General features: G+C 34.7%; 1 protein-coding gene across 1 annotated transcript; it reads right to left on the reverse strand.

Annotated features, from left to right (window-relative positions):
* Positions 1 to 754: 754 nt before the first annotated feature.
* LOC109793580 (uncharacterized) lies at positions 755 to 15,964 on the reverse strand. The gene is made up of 5 exons (XM_020353048.2): positions 15,596 to 15,964; positions 10,855 to 11,155; positions 3,287 to 3,445; positions 2,839 to 3,134; positions 755 to 1,186 (listed from the first exon to the last, which is right to left on the reverse strand). Exons 1-5 carry the CDS (start codon positions 15,791 to 15,793, stop codon positions 998 to 1,000), a joined length of 1,143 nt encoding a protein of 380 aa, XP_020208637.1. The 5' UTR covers positions 15,794 to 15,964; the 3' UTR covers positions 755 to 997.
* Positions 15,965 to 17,440: the final 1,476 nt, after the last annotated feature.

Genomic DNA, 17,440 nt, shown 5'->3' on the forward strand with positions numbered 1-17,440 from the left:
ACTCCTACATTCTTATAAAATATCATTAATATATAAATATATTAATTTTTTTAAATGGTTAATGGAAATATGATTTATTAATATAAAATTATGAAGGGAGTCTTTGGAAGAGGTTTTTTTTTAGGGATTAAGTTGCTAAATTTTAGAGAAGTTGTCCCTTTGTGTAATAGGATCAATCAAATAGTGAGGGATTTGAATAGTATGCACAGATCCTAAATTCAGACCGTGACACTATCATTGTAATTGCGATAGATTTTAAAAAATAGACATATGACAAATATTAATATATAATTTTTTTAATTTTAGTCAAATTTATCAAAATCTGTTTAACTATTAGTTTTTCTTTTACATAAAATATATAATCTTTTTTTATCCAATACTTTTCTTTTATTTTGCAAAAAATAACTTTTATAATGTATAAAGATTGAATTTTAAAAAAATTTAATTATGATTAGAAATTATTAAAACATTTTTATCTTATATTTTCATGTTATTTTGGAAAAACAATTTTTATAATATATTTATTAATTATTAATGTATTAATTATTTTGATTTATTTGTTTTCTTTTAATTATTTTTCGGTAACTGTTTATTTAATAATATTTATATATAGAAATATTTAGGAGAATTGATGGAAGAAAATTTTAGAGAAAAGTTGTTCCTATCCTAATCATCCACGTATGATCACCATTTAATATCCTATTCATTGATGCATCTCCCATGTATGTTTACATCCATTGGCACAAAAACGAAATGGTGAAAGAAGTAAAATTATCTTTGCATAACCGATATTGCCATGAGCAACACAAATTTTCTTAAAACGAATATTAAATGGTGATCCAGAAAGGATTATTGCGTAAAAGGGTCAACAAAATGTATTTCACCACCTCAACAAACGTTCTAGAATTAGTGTAACTAAGAGATAGTGTTTTTACAGCTTGGACTAGGCTAGAAGGCAATAAGAGAATGCTCTAAAGAAACTAAGTAAGTCAGAATTTTAAAGATCTTTGGCATCATGCTGGCGATTAATCATGTGAGAAAGCACAAACTTGGACAGTTCATTGATTGCAGCTTGAACCTGATAATCACCTGCACTTGATCCATTGTATTCCGTTGCAGCAACCGTAGTCTTCTGTGAAGTGGCCAGAGCCTTCTCCAAGTCTAGCTGCGACAATGGTCTAGGAGCCTGAACCATGAAAAATACAACTATTCAATTTCATTTTATGGATTACACACGGCTAATCTATAATGGATTGAAATCTAACTCAACTTTACAAATTTGTCTTATAAACTTTACAAATTTGTCTTATAAAGATGATGATTATCCCTCCATTTATATACACTATTATGACCTTATTCATAGTTGACACAGAATTTCTAACATATTCCTTTGTTTTTGTTGCCACTTCCATCCATTGGTTACTTAATTCCAAATGGAAGGAAATATTTGCAGCTTGTACTCTAATATATTTCTTTAAAAATAGAAAGTTTATTGTGATGCATGACAAGCAGAAGCAACAGTTATATCTGACATCAATGGATCTTTCACAATTAAGCACTTACTTTCGTTGACCAGACACGTTAGTCCATGCATGCAAATATAACTCCAGACTCGTACACAGGACGAGTGAGGTCGCCCCAATATTTTTTGAAGTTTATTTAAATTTCTATAGAAGTAATTTCAACTGGTCTTGTATATTAGGATTATTGACCTTCATAATAACTACTTTAACAGTTATGATAAGAGTTATTTGATTGACAATATATAAAAGAAATTAAACTAATAGCATGCAAATTGAATTCTAAATATCAGTTATATAACGTTTATGTGAAAACTTAAATTTCCTTTACCAGGTTGTTATTTTGTTCTTGACCCCCCTTACGTTAAAGTTCTAGCTCCATTCCTAGACACACTCAAAATCGATTTACTCTAGTTAGAAAACCAGATACTGATATGAAAAGAAATACTTGATACATACACTCTCGTGCTATTTTGAACACATTTCTTCTTATTGATTAAAATCCATTAGATATCACTAGTTGAGAGAGAAAAGGAGGTGAGAGAAGGTGAGCATAACAACATTGACGGCTGGAACAAGGAGAGAGGAGGGGGAGTTACGGGAATCATGCACGAGAGCGTGTATTTGATAGATATCGACCGCCTTTTAGGAGGATGTACACTAGGAGAAATAGGCAGGAGCAGCATGGGATTAAATTGTAACAGAATAACAAAATGTATTAGTTAGAGAGTTATGTGATATATAAAGAGGGGAATAACGGTCTGTATGGGGATCTTTTAGGGATTATTGATTGGAGAAGAGTTTAGGTCTCTCAACTACTTGAAAACAATTTCAGCAATAAAATTCATAATTCATTGTTTTTCCTTCTTTTCTCAACACCTGAATTAGTTCTATCAGTATTTGGAGGGGGTGCACCAAAGAAGGGAAGGAGATTATTGAAGAGTGAGGGTTGTCGCTGGCTGAGAGAAGTTGGTTTCTTTTCTTCCTCAGTCTGGTTTGGGTTCATTTTCTATTTTCAGCTAGTGAGTATATTCTCGAACCAGTTACCTACATTTTAATTTCAGTCTACACTCTAATACTGTGATAGAGGTTTTACCCTTTGATTTCTCTATCTTAGGTATTAAATTATTAATAATGCACATATTTTCTAAATCATTCCTGGGTCCTATCAGTGTGTTAACAAGAACGTGTAAAGAGTGTGTTATTAACACAACCTGTGATAAGAATATGCATTCCACACAAGTCATCTCTAGATATCATAGTATCCATTATTTCAAAAACGAAACCGTTAAGTAGAGGAGAATGATGAAGCACTCACAGATGAACTTCTCCCTTTCTTCTCTTCATCCAGCAGTTCTCTAATTGGAAAATATGCAGCCTTCTTGCAGAGGTCAAATAGATCCGAACCAGTGTAACCTTCACATAAGTAAGCTATATGGTCAAAGTCAATGTTTTGTTCAATCCTCTCACCCTTCAAGATAACCTTCAATATATCAGCCCTCTCCCTCTGGTCTGGGATACCAATTTCAAATGCCTGAGGAAGACGTCGAAGTATTGCTTCATCAAGTTCTGAAGGGCGATTAGTGGCAGCAAGGACCATAACTTGAGCATTCTCTACAGACAGTAAATTAAAAAGTAATCATAATTAAAAACCATTGTCCAAGTACATAATAAATACAGCTGCATCTATTCACAGTATCGTATTTGCAACATATTTTAAATATTTATCCCTGGGAAGAAAATTATATAACATGTTTAAAACTTACGATCAGTAGTAAATCCATCCCATAAAGCCATAAATTCAGTTTTCATGTTTAACAATGCCTCGTGATCTGTTGTACGACGCTGACCCAAAAAGCTGTCAACTTCATCAATGAATATGATGGCAGGCTGGAGCTTATGAGCTAGGCTAAATACGGCAGCCACTGCAAAAGAGAAAAGCACCACATACATGGTCATCTAAATCAAGATTTTGTTTCAGTATGACCCTCAGTCTCAGCAGTATTAATTATACGCCAAACTAATATTCACCAAAAGTAATTAAACTCGTAGGTCCAAAAGGACCTAAACCCTCTGTCCCTAAATATAGGACGAGAGATAGAATTGGAAATGTGATACCGTGAATTAAGGTCCTACCTCAAAGAAAAATTTTCCCTCTGTCCCTAAATATAAGACTCTTTTAACTAATTCACACCCGTTAAAAAGTCAATGTAGTTAGTAACATTAAATTTGTTAACAATTTGTATTATTTATCTAAAATTATTGAGACTCATCATCTCACTCCTTTCACTCAATTACTTCAAACCTAAATAACTCATGTGTTCAAGTCATGCTCTCCAATCCTCTTAAGAGAGAGAATGAATTTATCTTATTAATGTATAAAATTTATTGTAAAGTAATTAAAAGTATTTTAGTCAAAAACTAATTAATCCAAGGAATGAATTGATTAGAGTCTCAATAAAAGTGACAAGCAAATTTTTAAAAAACTGTCTTACAAATGGGAATGGAAGGAGTATATTCACGAATGTGTGTATAAAAAAATTAAGCAGATAAGGTATAAATATAATAACAATAAATCACAATTATTTATTCAAAATTCTTATAACAAAACTTAAGCTTCAAAGATCTACCAAAGAATAACAAATGCAATATTACTAAACACGAGCAGGAAATAATGAGAACAAAATCCTAGGGACACAATTCAGAAGCAGCACCAACAACTAAGAAACTCAACGTCAACTTATCTCAAATTGACTTCCGATTTGTATACTTTCCCAATAAACAGATGCAGTGCAGGAACAAATAAGGGAAGCATTTTCCCATTTACAACAAATAAAAGCTGATTTTCTCTGAAACCAACATGGAAAAGGCTAAACCAATCCCTTCTCCCATGGTTGTAAGCTGCAAACTCTTCAAGGAAGGCTCAGTCCCTTTACCAGATGCTACTCTTCACAGATCGGTTGCAGGTACCTTGGAATATGCCACCCAGGGCACTATTCCTTGGGGTCCTCACCTTCTGCCAGCATATCCTTTGTCTCCTGATTGCCTATTTTGATGCTGACAGTGATGTTGATGAGTGATGACTACTGCTCCACTTCTGGTGCATGTGTATTTCTTGGCAGAAAACATGGTAGAAAACAATCTACTTCCTTGGTGGTCAAAGAAGAAGCTAGTTATCAAATACCCCAGCACTGAGGCTGAAAACATTTTATTTCCATCAACTCTTGGTATGCTAAAATGTCTAGAGCCTTTGTTTTTCTGCTGAATTTCGCTATTCAACCTCTGTTCTTTTTGAGGAATCCATATATAAGGATTGTAATTTATTTTCACCATGGATTGAAACAATTTCAGCCTACATTTCACCCTGTAGTTGTAGAAAAAAATAAGAGAGACGAGGTAATACTAATGTTGTGGGTGAACGTAGCAACTCACTGTGTTTTTTTATTGAATAAGAGATGGCCTTTAAATAGTCATTTTACAACGTACTGAACTAACAAGAAGATAATAAAATATCTTATCAAATCAAAACTTATCAAAAAAACTATCTTATCTAATCTGAAACAAAATAACTCAAAAGATAAATCAAATAATTCCAGATAACTTAAATCGGATATCTCGGATATCTCGGAATCTCTAGAAATTTAAGATTTTCCAACAAAACTCCCCCATAATCTTAAATTTCTCCTTCTTCTTTCATTCCGAGTAACTTTCTTAACTTCTGAAATGTTGTTGTCGGCAATGGTTTTGTAAAGATATCGGCTACCTGCTCTTTACTTCCTACGTGTTCGAGCTCCACGCTTCCTTCTTTCACCTTTTCCCTGATGAAATGAAATCGGACGTCGATGTGCTTGCTTCTTTCGTGATTGATTGGATTCTTGGCTAGCTCGATTGCCGACCTGTTGTCTACTCGGATCAACACTTTCTCAGCTTTCATAATTTCCAGTTTGCTTAGCAAGTTTCTAAGCCAAACTACATGTTGGACACTCCAAGATCCTGCTACATACTCGGCTTCACACGTTGATAGAGCTACGATTGGTTGTTTCTTTGATAGCCAAGTGAAAGCCGAGTTTCCCATGAAGAATACGTACCCAGCTGTGCTTTTCCGATCATCCACATCTCCACACCAATCACTGTCCGAGTACCCAATAAGTCGGTAGTTATCCGACTTAGTGAAACACAGTCCAAGTGACATCGTCCCCTTCACATACCTTAGTATCCTCTTTAATGCTTTCCAATGAGAATACCTCGGATCCTCCATAAAGCGGCTTGCAATTCCCACACTTAGCATCAGATCGGGTCTTGTACTTGTCAGATACCTTAGACTTCCGATTAGGCTTCGGTACCTGCTTGCATCAACTCTTTCAGCCTCTCCATTTTTAGATAACTTCGTTCTAGGTTCCATGGGAGTAGAAACTGGATTGCAATTCAGCATCTTTGCCTTGCTCAAAATCTCCTCGGCATACCTCTTTTGGGACACAAAAATACCTGTTGCTCTTTGGTCCACCTCTAAACCCAGAAAGTACTTCATGATGCCCAAATCGGTCATCTCAAACTCCCTCTTCATCACTTCTTTAAACTCCTCAACTAGCTCAGCTTTGCTTCCCATGAATATCAAGTCATCCACGTATAGAGCAACGAACAATATATCTCCTTTGCACTTCTTTAAATAGAGAGCATGTTCATACGGACATTGTTCATAACCATTTCTCTTGAAGTAGGTGTCTATTCTCTCATTCCATGCTCGAGGAGCTTGCTTCAAACCGTACAAAGCCTTTTTGAGCTTCAGCACTTTCTTCTCTTCACCTCTCCTCATGTACCCTAGAGGTTGCTCCACGTAGACTTCTTCCTCCAACACCCCATTCAAGAATGCTGACTTCACGTCCATTTGTTGTATCTTCCATCCATGCTGAGCTGCTAAGGACAGTAGTAATCGAATCGTTTCCATCCTTGTCACGGGTGCAAAAACTTCATCATAATCAATGCCTTTCTGTTGTTTATAACTCCTCGCCACAAGACGAGCTTTGTAGCGCTCCACTTCGCCATTTGCATTTGTCTTCCTTTTGTATACCCACTTCAAACCAATTGGCCGAGCTCCTGTGGGTAAATCTGTCAGCTTCCACGTCTCACTCTTCTCAATTGATCCGATCTCCTCATCCATTGCTTTCTTCCATCTCTCATCAAGTACCGCCTCTTCAAACTTTATATCTTCTGTTCCTGTCAATAGACACACTACATGTAACTCGTCAGTGGAGTTGTAGATGTCTTGCTCATTTGCTTTGTACTCGGACGAGCTCGGAAAACTTGTTCTTGAATGCTTTCCGAGTACACACGCTTCACAAAACTTCTTGTCAAACTCATCACCACGCAGTCCGTGCACCAACTCCTTCCTTGATAGCTCGACCAAACCTCCAAAGTTTAAATGCCCAAGACGAGAATGCCTCATTATTGCTTCATCCTTCACGTCCAGCTTTAAACACTTATTTTGAATGATGTTCAGCTTCAGTTTATACATCCGATTCTTTTTCATCTCCACTCGGGCTATTAAACGATCATGCTTGTCCTTCAAATAAAGCACTTGATCCTTCATCAGAACCAAGTTGCCTTTCTCCATCATCTGCCCCATGCTTAAGATGTTGCTCTTAAGTTCGGGAACGTAGTAGACATTTCTTATTTCTCAAACTCGTCCATCCTTCTGCATAAACTTGATGGTTCCATGCCCTTTTACCGCAACCTTGGAATCATCTCCAAATGACACGAATCCAGCCTTCACCTTGATGAGTTCGTTGAAGAAACTCTCTTCTCCACACATATGATTGCTCGCCCCAGTGTCCAAATACCAGACCGAGTTGTTTAAGCAACTCGAATCAAGCTCGGCTTCTGACTTCTCATTTGAGCTTGGAAGCTCAACTACTGATCTCTCCACGCAACTCAAGTTTAGCTCATCCTCGGAGGCACAACTCGGACGTAGCTTGGTCTCCGAGCTCTGCGTCATCATCAAAATTCCTGCTTCCTCGTCCTCTTCTTCTGTGAGAAGATTCTTCTCTTTCTCTTCACTTCGGCTTTTAGCTCGGCAATACTTTGCTATGTGACCGTATTTGCCATAGTTGTAGCAATTTGCCGATCTGCATTCTTTTGCGTAGTGGCCGAGTTTGCCACACTTATAACATTCCACCTCGGACCTCGGCTGACTTCCTTGGCTACGATCACCTCGTCCTTGTCCACCTCCATGATCACCTCGTCCTCTACCTCGTCCTTGATCACCTCCATGATCACCTCGTCCTTTGCCTCGTAATGTTCGACCCTGGGTGTTCCGAGTTTCATTCAAATTAAGTTGCGCCTGTAATGCTTGATCAAGTGTATTCTTCATCTTCCTCCTCCTTTGTTCGTGGGCTTCGAGTGACCCAGCGAGCTCTTCCACTGAAAGGACTGACAAGTCCTTTGACTCCTCAATTACGCATGCGATACTCTCGAAATCATCTGTTAATGATCTCAAGATTTTCTCCACAATTCTACTTGCTGGCATTGACTCCCCATTCCTTCCGAGTTGGTTAGCCACCTTCTCCACCCGAGTTATGTACTCGGATACTTGTTCCTTATCCTCCATCTTCAAACACTCAAACTCTCCTCGGAGAGTTTGAAGTCGGATCTGTCTGACACGGTGATTAACTCTGTGCGCAACCTCCAAGATCTTCCATGCTTCCTTTGAAGATGTAGCGTTTGCAATCTTCTCGAAGCCTGACTCATCCACGACATTGTACAAAAAATACAAAGCCGATTTGTCCTTCACTCGTGTCTTTTCCAATGCGGCAATCTGAGCCACAGATTGGTCTTCGTCCTCCTCGGGTTCTTGAAACCCCTTCTCCACTATATCCCATAGACTTTGGGAACCCAACAGGGTCTTCATCTGTAAACACCAATTATCATAATTGGTTTTCTTTGACAGTTGTGGTACGGTCATTCCATTAACAACCTTCGCCATTACTCTCTCTTTCTTCTTTCCTCCCCTTCACAGGCGCACACTATTTTCCTCTCACACTCGGCACTCAGAGCATAAAGCTCTGATACCAATTTGTAGAAAAAAATAAGAGAGACGAGGTAATACTAATGTTGTGGGTGAACGTAGCAACTCACTGTGTTTTTTTATTGAATAAGAGATGGCCTTTAAATAGCCATTTTACAACGTATTGAACTAACAAGAAGATAATAAAATATCTTATCAAATCAAAACTTATCAAAAAACTATCTTATCTAATCTGAAACAAAATAACTCAAAAGATAAATCAAATAATTCCAGATAACTTAAATCGGATATCTCGGATATCTCGGATATCTCGGAATCTCTAGAAATTTAAGATTTTCCAATAGTAGTCACCCTGGGTACTTGTGGTAGTAACTGATTCCACATGTCCTCATGAATCAAACAGCCACTTTGATGGCCTTTAAATACTGCGAAAAAACCCTATTTTAGCACGCCAACCTTTGCTCCTTGTTTCACAAATAAATGCATTTCTTTCTACCTATATGCTGTGTGTAAACTGCATGGCTTCAACTATTGTTTTGGGTTAAAGAGTGTGCACAGGGTCAACTACATTGAAGGACAGCAGTTCCACCTTTTTGGAAGCACTTGGGGAAATAGAAGAGGAAGAAGGAGAGGTTGAAATAAAAGGGCCTATGACAAGGTCAAGGGCCAAGAAGCTTGAAGAGGAGTTCAAGAGGAAGCTCAACACTTTTGGATCCCATGAAATTGATGATTTCATTGTAAAATGGCTTAATATGAGCCAAATAAAAGACTTGTATTTTCAGTTTTACTTTGGGGTTTGGGCCTTATTTTTGTATTTTTGGGTCCTGTTTTTTTATGTAATTGGGCCTTAAATGCCAAATTTTCTTGTTGGGTCCATAATTGGGTTATTTGTGACGCCTATCATGGAACTTGGAGGGGGCACCTATTTTTGTGCATTTTGTTGACTTTTGAGTCAATTTGGACTTCGTAAGAAACCGGGCCTTGGGTGCTTTTAGATCAAACATATAAATAGTTTAGTTGCTGACTTTATATCTAGTTTTGATTAATTTTGTAAGGCACAAACTTGTGTCAGATGTTTGGTTTCTCTCTAGTTTTAGAGAATTACTTTAATTTTTATCATAGAATTCTACATTCTTAGTGATGAGTCTTCCTTAACTCATCAATTCATCATGAATTGTGACATTAATCTTCCATTCCAATTCTCATTCCACTTTTATTTTATATTTTCCCCAATAACTAGATTTTGATATTTGTTGTTGGAGAGGAATTTGATGGTGCTTTGGATCCTAACCATGGGGGAATTGTATCATGAATTGTCATACGATATTCATTCATGTCATTGTCGCTTGAATCTAATACTTTCCCTTCTTCCCTATGCAATGAACTGCCTTGATCATCTTCTACACACTAGCCATTAATTTTCTCATATCAAACAAAATCTTCTCAGAATTTTCCTCCACCAGCACAATATGCCCATCCATTTTTGCCAATATTTCATCTACTTTACCCCTATCTGAGCCTCAATTGTGGTTTCTGTCCCTTCTAATTTATCTTCCTAATCATCCAACGTCTCTGTCACATGTGTCATGATTTTACACAATGTTGGTTACAGGAATTCCCTCTGTTGGATCAGAAAAGTTGGACCAAAATTTTAGAATACCAACTTGGAAAGAATAAAATAGGATTAAAAGACACTATGTTACAGAAATTATAGCAATTTCTTGCTGACTCAGATTTCAGAAACTCCTACAGAGGTTATCTCTGACCAAAAACTACCAAATACATGACATAACTGTCCCCTAAAATCCCCACACAAATACCAACAACATTGCCTACATCGCAAGGAGGGTATGTAAGATACATAATCAATTAGAAACAAAAAATAAAAGGGGAGAAACACAGGAGGGAGACGACCAGTGATTGAGTGAATTTTGGGGGCTCAGGGCTGGGAGGTGCAGATACTCTAAGTTCGATCAGGTTCTATCATTTGTTTTCTGGATTTAGGAGTCACTCACATCTCTGTAACTGGAGTTTCTCCCTATTTTTTCTATGACAAATACTCATTTCATATCAGATGTTTAAACTACATCAAATCTCTTTATTATCTCAAACAATTGGACACCAAAGACAACATTTGATAATAATCCTATCTAGCTAGCATATACTTTTCAAGCAAAAAAAAGACAATGCTGAAATTGTTCTAATCAACTCTGATCACAACAAATTCAATAGTCTGCACGATGAGGTGTTATACAGATGCAAAAATAATCATTGAAGATTGAATAGAAGGTACTAAACATAATGTGTACATACCAAGTTTCTGGGCATCTCCAAACCACTTGCTCATCAGGTTTGATATCCTCACATTAATGAAAACTGCTCCAGACTCCTTAGCAATAGCTTTGGCAAGCATGGTCTTCCCTGTGCCAGGTGGTCCATACAACAGGACACCCTTTTGTGGCCCAAGAAGCTTACCATGAGAAAACAAGTCAGGTCTTTTTAGAGGCAGAATAACAAGCTCAAACAGAGCTTGCTTTACTGTTTCCAGGCCCCCAATAGAATTAAACTCCAAATCAATGTCGTCAGGATTGATAACATCGCATGCTATGACATCCTGTATAATAAAAAGGGCATAAACTTGAAATAATCTTGACTCTGATCCCTCTTTTATACAGAAAACCAGAAAATAGCTCTTTCAAACAAAATAAGGCCATATATATCAAACAGAGGATATGTAACGAACTAGTACTTTTTTATAATTTATTTATTTTGATATAATTATGTTTAAACTAATTCCTTCTTTTATGCAAAAATTGGTCAATGATAGTAAAAGACTAGTTCCAGATAACTCTGAGAATAGTGTCTCACAAAGCTAGAAATCCAACTTGGAATTGTGAGTGCTGATCATGGTTTTAAATTGCGGACCGCAACACGTGTTGCGGCCGCAATATTGCTGTTGCGGCCTTGTCCGCAACGGCATCGGACCGCAATTGCGATGATACTGAAAATCACACATTTTTCCACAACGTAACGGTGTTGCGTCCCCAACACATCTGCAATGTACCGCAATACGATAAATTGATACTATAATTTTAAAATAAATTAAATTATTCATTAAAATAATAGAATATTTAAAAAAAGGAATTAAAATGTATAAATCCTTAAAAATAAAATATATATTGATAATTATAAATTTTTTATATTTAGTGAAAATAATTAATAATCTCACACCGCAACAGCCGCAATCCGCATCGCAATACCCGCAATACCCGCAACTGCAGTAACTGCAACCGCGACCGCAACCGCAATTTAAAACCATGGTGCTGATAATAGAAGTGATAAGATAATAACAGTACCACCAGTTATATTTTAAGTCAAAGACATAACAGCACATTTTTCCATTCCACTTATTCTTGTCAAAATTGTGTTCTGACTTATAGAATCATCAACTTTACAAATGCTTAGAAGGCATATTCAATGCAAATTCCAGCTTAAAACATGGTTTGTTATCTCTGTAAAATTGTGAGGGTCACGTACCTCACAAAAACTCAGTTCAACTCAAAAATATTTGACCATAGACAAGTGAATATGATTTCAAGTAGCATTTCAAACATTTCTGTGAGGTTTCAGCTTTATTCTTCAAACCTTGCTGAGTAGGTGACATGGGTTCTAGAAACTTCTGCGGCTGCTTTTGTTTTGTTTAATGCATACTGCAATGTGCATTAATCTATTTCTGCATGATGTTCTTTGGGTGGGTTGTTTATCAACCTTCTTATGTTTTAGCTGTCTGCTGGTTGCTGGGTGTGTGGTAATTTGTTTGCACTCAGCCGGTAATTGGCTGGTGCTTCTGTAGTTATCCTGCTTCTGCAGCCTAATCTCACTTTTTCTCATATTAAAAATGTCATCTAGTGCTCCTTTATGCGGGCTTGCCTTTGGTACTTAGCATAGTAGTCAATCCCGGATAGAGGAGCGGAGCGGAGCGGAGCGGAGCGGAGCGGAGCGGTCGACCCTAAAAATGGGATAGCGGGATGACACGGAGCGGGATAACCACTATTTTAATATTAATTTATATATATTAAATCTATACTAATATATAAAGGGATACCCTTTTCGGTAACTACCTTAGTCTCTACTTTTTTTTACCATTATACCCTTTTATTTTAAAAAATTTTAAAAATATTTTTAATCAAATTTAAAAACTTCAAACTAATAAATATATACTAATATATAAAGGGGATATCATTGTCAATAACTATTTTTGGTTTTCATTTTTATATGGACCATTTTATCCTTTGTTTATTTTTTAATAATTATCTTATTATGAGTAACTTTTCATTTTTTTTATTTTATTTTTATTTTTTCTTTTAATACAATGCAGACACGTAGTGTCTTTTTCCTACTAGATAAATAATACAATCGTATAAATAATTTTACAAGAAAACATATATGATAGAAAAGAATGTAGGAACAAATATGCACGAACTATTTTTGTTCCTTTCGATTCGTATAAACATAACCCCTTTGCATGAAGTATCCAATACGAAGTGTCTCGCCCCCACTAGATAAATAATACAATCGTATAAATAATTTTACAAGAAAACATGTATGATAGAAAAGAATGGAGGAACAAATATGCACGAACTATTTTTGTTCCTTTCGATTTGTATAAACATATCCCCTTTGCATAAAGTATCCAATAAGAAGTGCCTCGGCCCCACTAGATAAATAATATAATCTTATAAATAATTTTACATTACTTATTACTATTATACCTTGAATGTAATAAAAAAAATCTTATATCTTCTAAAATTTCTAATATTTGTCTATGTATAATTATTAGAGGCACAAAGTACCTCGACCTCTCTAATAAATAATAATATATATCTATAAAAGACAAAAAACAAAAAATAACTCTAAATTCATGCATTAAACATTTTTAATAATTAAAAGTTCATAGTACTCAAACAATACATAATATAAAATGTCTTCAAAACAAAGTGCTAAAGCTCTAAGTAAAAAATTAAACATTATAGTTTAATTTTCTTCCTCATCAAGATTAAAGTCTTCCTCTCCATCAAATAATAAATAATGGGATACCGTTATTCTATTTTTTTTAATTTATATATATATATATATATATATATATATTAAATAATTTATAATACAAATAATTAATAATATACATATAAAAATAGAAACATAACTTAATTTATACATTAAATATTTTTAATAATAAAAATTTATAATAGTTAAACAAAATAAAAAAATAAGAAAACAAAATATTTAAAGTCTTATATTAAAATTTTTATTACTTAAAATATTATCTGAATTAATAATAAAGATAAGTTACTTTCTAAAAAAAAATAATGAAGTAAAAGACCCTTAATCAAATCAAAAGATAAAATAAAACTTGGCCCATTTGGCCCAACTTAATTATTTTTCCACCTTCTAATCGTGAGACTCAAGCAGTCGTCGCCACTGCTTCCCTCTTAGAAGAAGACAAGACTGTAGATGCTGGAGAAGACAGAGCCACCATCGGAGAAGACAGCGCTGCTGTCAGAGAAGACAGGGTCGTTGTTAGAGAAGACAGATCGACGGAGATCCGGCGGAAAAAGAAGAGAAGTTCCGTCGCCCACCCGCGATCGCGCCGCCACGCTCATCCGCTTTCGCGGCCGCTCCAACCGCTCCTTCAAAGCGCTCCGCAACAAACTTTTTGAAGCGGCACGGAGCCGCTCCGCTCCGACAACCGCTATTGACTACTATGGTACTTAGAAGTCATTGTTATGCTACAAGGCTTGTAAAAACCCTACAAACTCACATATATTATGTATTTTCCCAAGATACTATTAATTTTATTGTTATATCTTATTTGTATTATCTTTTGTGTGTGTGTGTACTCTTGAATATAATTTTATATAATAGGCAGGGTCTTATGTTGTGTTACAAACTCATTTTTAGACTCCTAATCCTAGGTAGGTTCTATAAATTTGACAACACCGATTCCACCTATAAACAATGTATTCAGTGTAAAATCTGAAGGAGCAATCCAAACCTCAAATAATAAAACACATGACCGACACCTATGCAACACGTTACACATACATAATAAAATCTCATGCAACAAGACTTTTCCCACCCATGCACCTGTCATTCACTAAAAGGGTTCAAAAGTAGGCAGTCCATGGGAAACTGTTCCAGAAACCATCATACTTCAGAAAATGAATCATGGAAGTCATATAAAGATCACAAAACTAATCTGTACAAGAAATGGAAGAAAAAAAGAAAAAGTTAACAACTATAATACATACAAATAGTAATGTAACTAATTGGCAGTGGCACATCCACAAAAATTACACTATGACCAGCATGACCAAAACCCTCAACAACAAATTCAAATACATCCCAATACATCTGATAGTATTCTCCATTACCCCTATCATATCCATCTATGCCTTAAACACCTTCATGGCCAAATAATGGCACAAAATGCAAATTTCCAAACAATATAATCATATATCACACCATCCAAGTGCAGTAAATAAAGAATCATGCATTTAATTCCTCACATCACAATGGGTTAACCCAGCCCACGCTTTCTCACAAGAGTAATGTTACACGTACAATAGAAATTGTACAACATCACAAGTTGTACAAATTTTGTTGTTAGTGTAGCATTACTCTCCGTACAAATACATATTTTATCAATTTCTCCATCTATTGACCTAAAGGCAATTGACCAAGAAACTAATTTGACATTTTTTGGTTTAATAACGTATAACTCCTTCCCGCCAGATGAACCCTGGTCCTTAATTAAGAAGTACAAGTGACAAACTACTTGAACTAACAACATGAGTACTAATTTAACATCTAAATACATATTTTCATTTATGATTAATGTGTAAAATATTTAAAAATTAACCAAAGGCAAGAGCACAATTGAAAACGAAACAACTAGCCTAGTTTGAACATTGAAACAATTGAAAGTTAACCAGAATAAAAGTAACAATAATAATAGCAAGAAAGTTGAAGTGTTGGGAGAGAAAGGGCAGTGGACCTCGTAAGGGTTTGTGTTAACGAGGGGGCGACCGAGGCGCTTGGCGATCTCCTTCTTGTGTTGAAGGGCCTTCTTGGAGGCCTCGCGATTTGGGTCCAGTTGTCGGAGGCCCACGAACAAGACTAAGCAACTCAGTGCTGCGCTTGCCGCGTACAGAACCAACTCTTGCACCAACTTCGACTCTGATAAACGACCCATACCGAATGCTTCTTTAACTACAACAAAGAAGCGTTCTGCCTTCGTTCGCAAAATCACACCAATAACAAACGCTTCTTTTGCTTCTCTTCCCTTCTCTAAGCATGCGGATGATCAAAATCGCGAGTTTTCGCCGACTTGTGTTCCAGATAAAACCGGAGCCAGAAAAATAAAATAATGAGTAAATAAATTGTAAATTAAAATAGCGCTCGCATATTTTTCTTACCTAAAACTGTCGTTTAGAAGACACGAAACGAAAGTGTCTCCGAGAATTATTTTAAAAGTAATAAAAATTATATAATAATAAGTGATTATTAAAAATATAAAAATTAAATTTACAGAAAAAAAAATTAAAATGTACATATATAATTTATAAAAAATAGTTGTAAGAATAAAATTATTTAAAATTATGAATACTAAATGAAATAATCTTCTTCTTTATTAATGATATAGATAAAATTAACATGGTATGTGTTATATATTTAAAATCAATTAAAATCCATGCAATAAAAAGAAAAGGTTATTAATTGAGATCCGAGGGAAACGAGATTTTATAATTTTAATAATTTTTTAACAAATTGAAAAAATGTATGTAAAAACTTACGTTAAAAGGTGCGTTTTTTTTTTAATATTTTGTTGTTAAAGATGCTTTTAAATTGACTTTGATGAGTTAATTAAAATTTAAAAGTTATGAAGTTATCTGGTATTTTAATTTTGTTAAGATAAATATTTTTTTTAGAGGTTGTCAAGATAAATATTTATTTTTATATAAATTAAATTTATAATAAATAAGTATTATTTAAGATATATAATAAATTATATAAATTATGAAGTAAGTTCTTTTCAATTATTAATCACATAAGAAAAACCGTTGAAAGATAATTTAGAAATAAAAACATAAAAGATGGTAAATCGAAAAGGATACGAAATTAAGAAATTAAGTAAATAAAAAAATTAAGACGATTAAAAAAAGTTATTTTACTAATCACAAGAATAAATACTAAAAGGATAATATGTAAACACCTCTCTAAAAACAATAATAAATATTAAAAAGAACTATTTGAGGAAATAAGAGAAAAAAAAATTCTCAAATTAAGTATTTAATTTATAATATAAATGGATTTAGCAAATGAAAAAGTAATTGATAAATATAAATAACATAAAAAAAAATTTATATAATTTGTGATTATCTGGTTTTAGGCATTTAATCTCAATTTTTCTCATTAAAATGGTCCTCTTTAACTCCTTCACGCTGGCTGCTTGTTTAGTACTTAGAAGCCGTTTATATATTACTAGAGGGGTCGAGACACTTCGTGCCTCTAATAATTATATACGGACACAATATTAAAAGGTTGTTTGTAATTATTCAAAGAAAATATAAGTTTTTTTTTGTTTTTTTATATTTGAGAGGTATAATGGTCCACTAAAAGTAAAGACCAAAAGCGGTTACATATTTTTGTATCCCCTTTATAATAGGTATAGATTATTATCTAACTTAGAAGCCACATTGTTATATATGCTTGCTTATGCAAAACTTCACAAACTTGCATCTTTATTTTATGAAAATACTAACAATTCATTAACTAACACATTCTTACAAATATATTTTTTATTCTTTATTGAACAATACTTCAAGTATTATATGAATAA

This window comes from Cajanus cajan, chromosome 9 (genome assembly GCF_000230855.2).
Source record: "Cajanus cajan strain Asha chromosome 9, NIPB_CcT2T_4, whole genome shotgun sequence".
Lineage (NCBI taxonomy): Eukaryota > Viridiplantae > Streptophyta > Magnoliopsida > Fabales > Fabaceae > Cajanus > Cajanus cajan.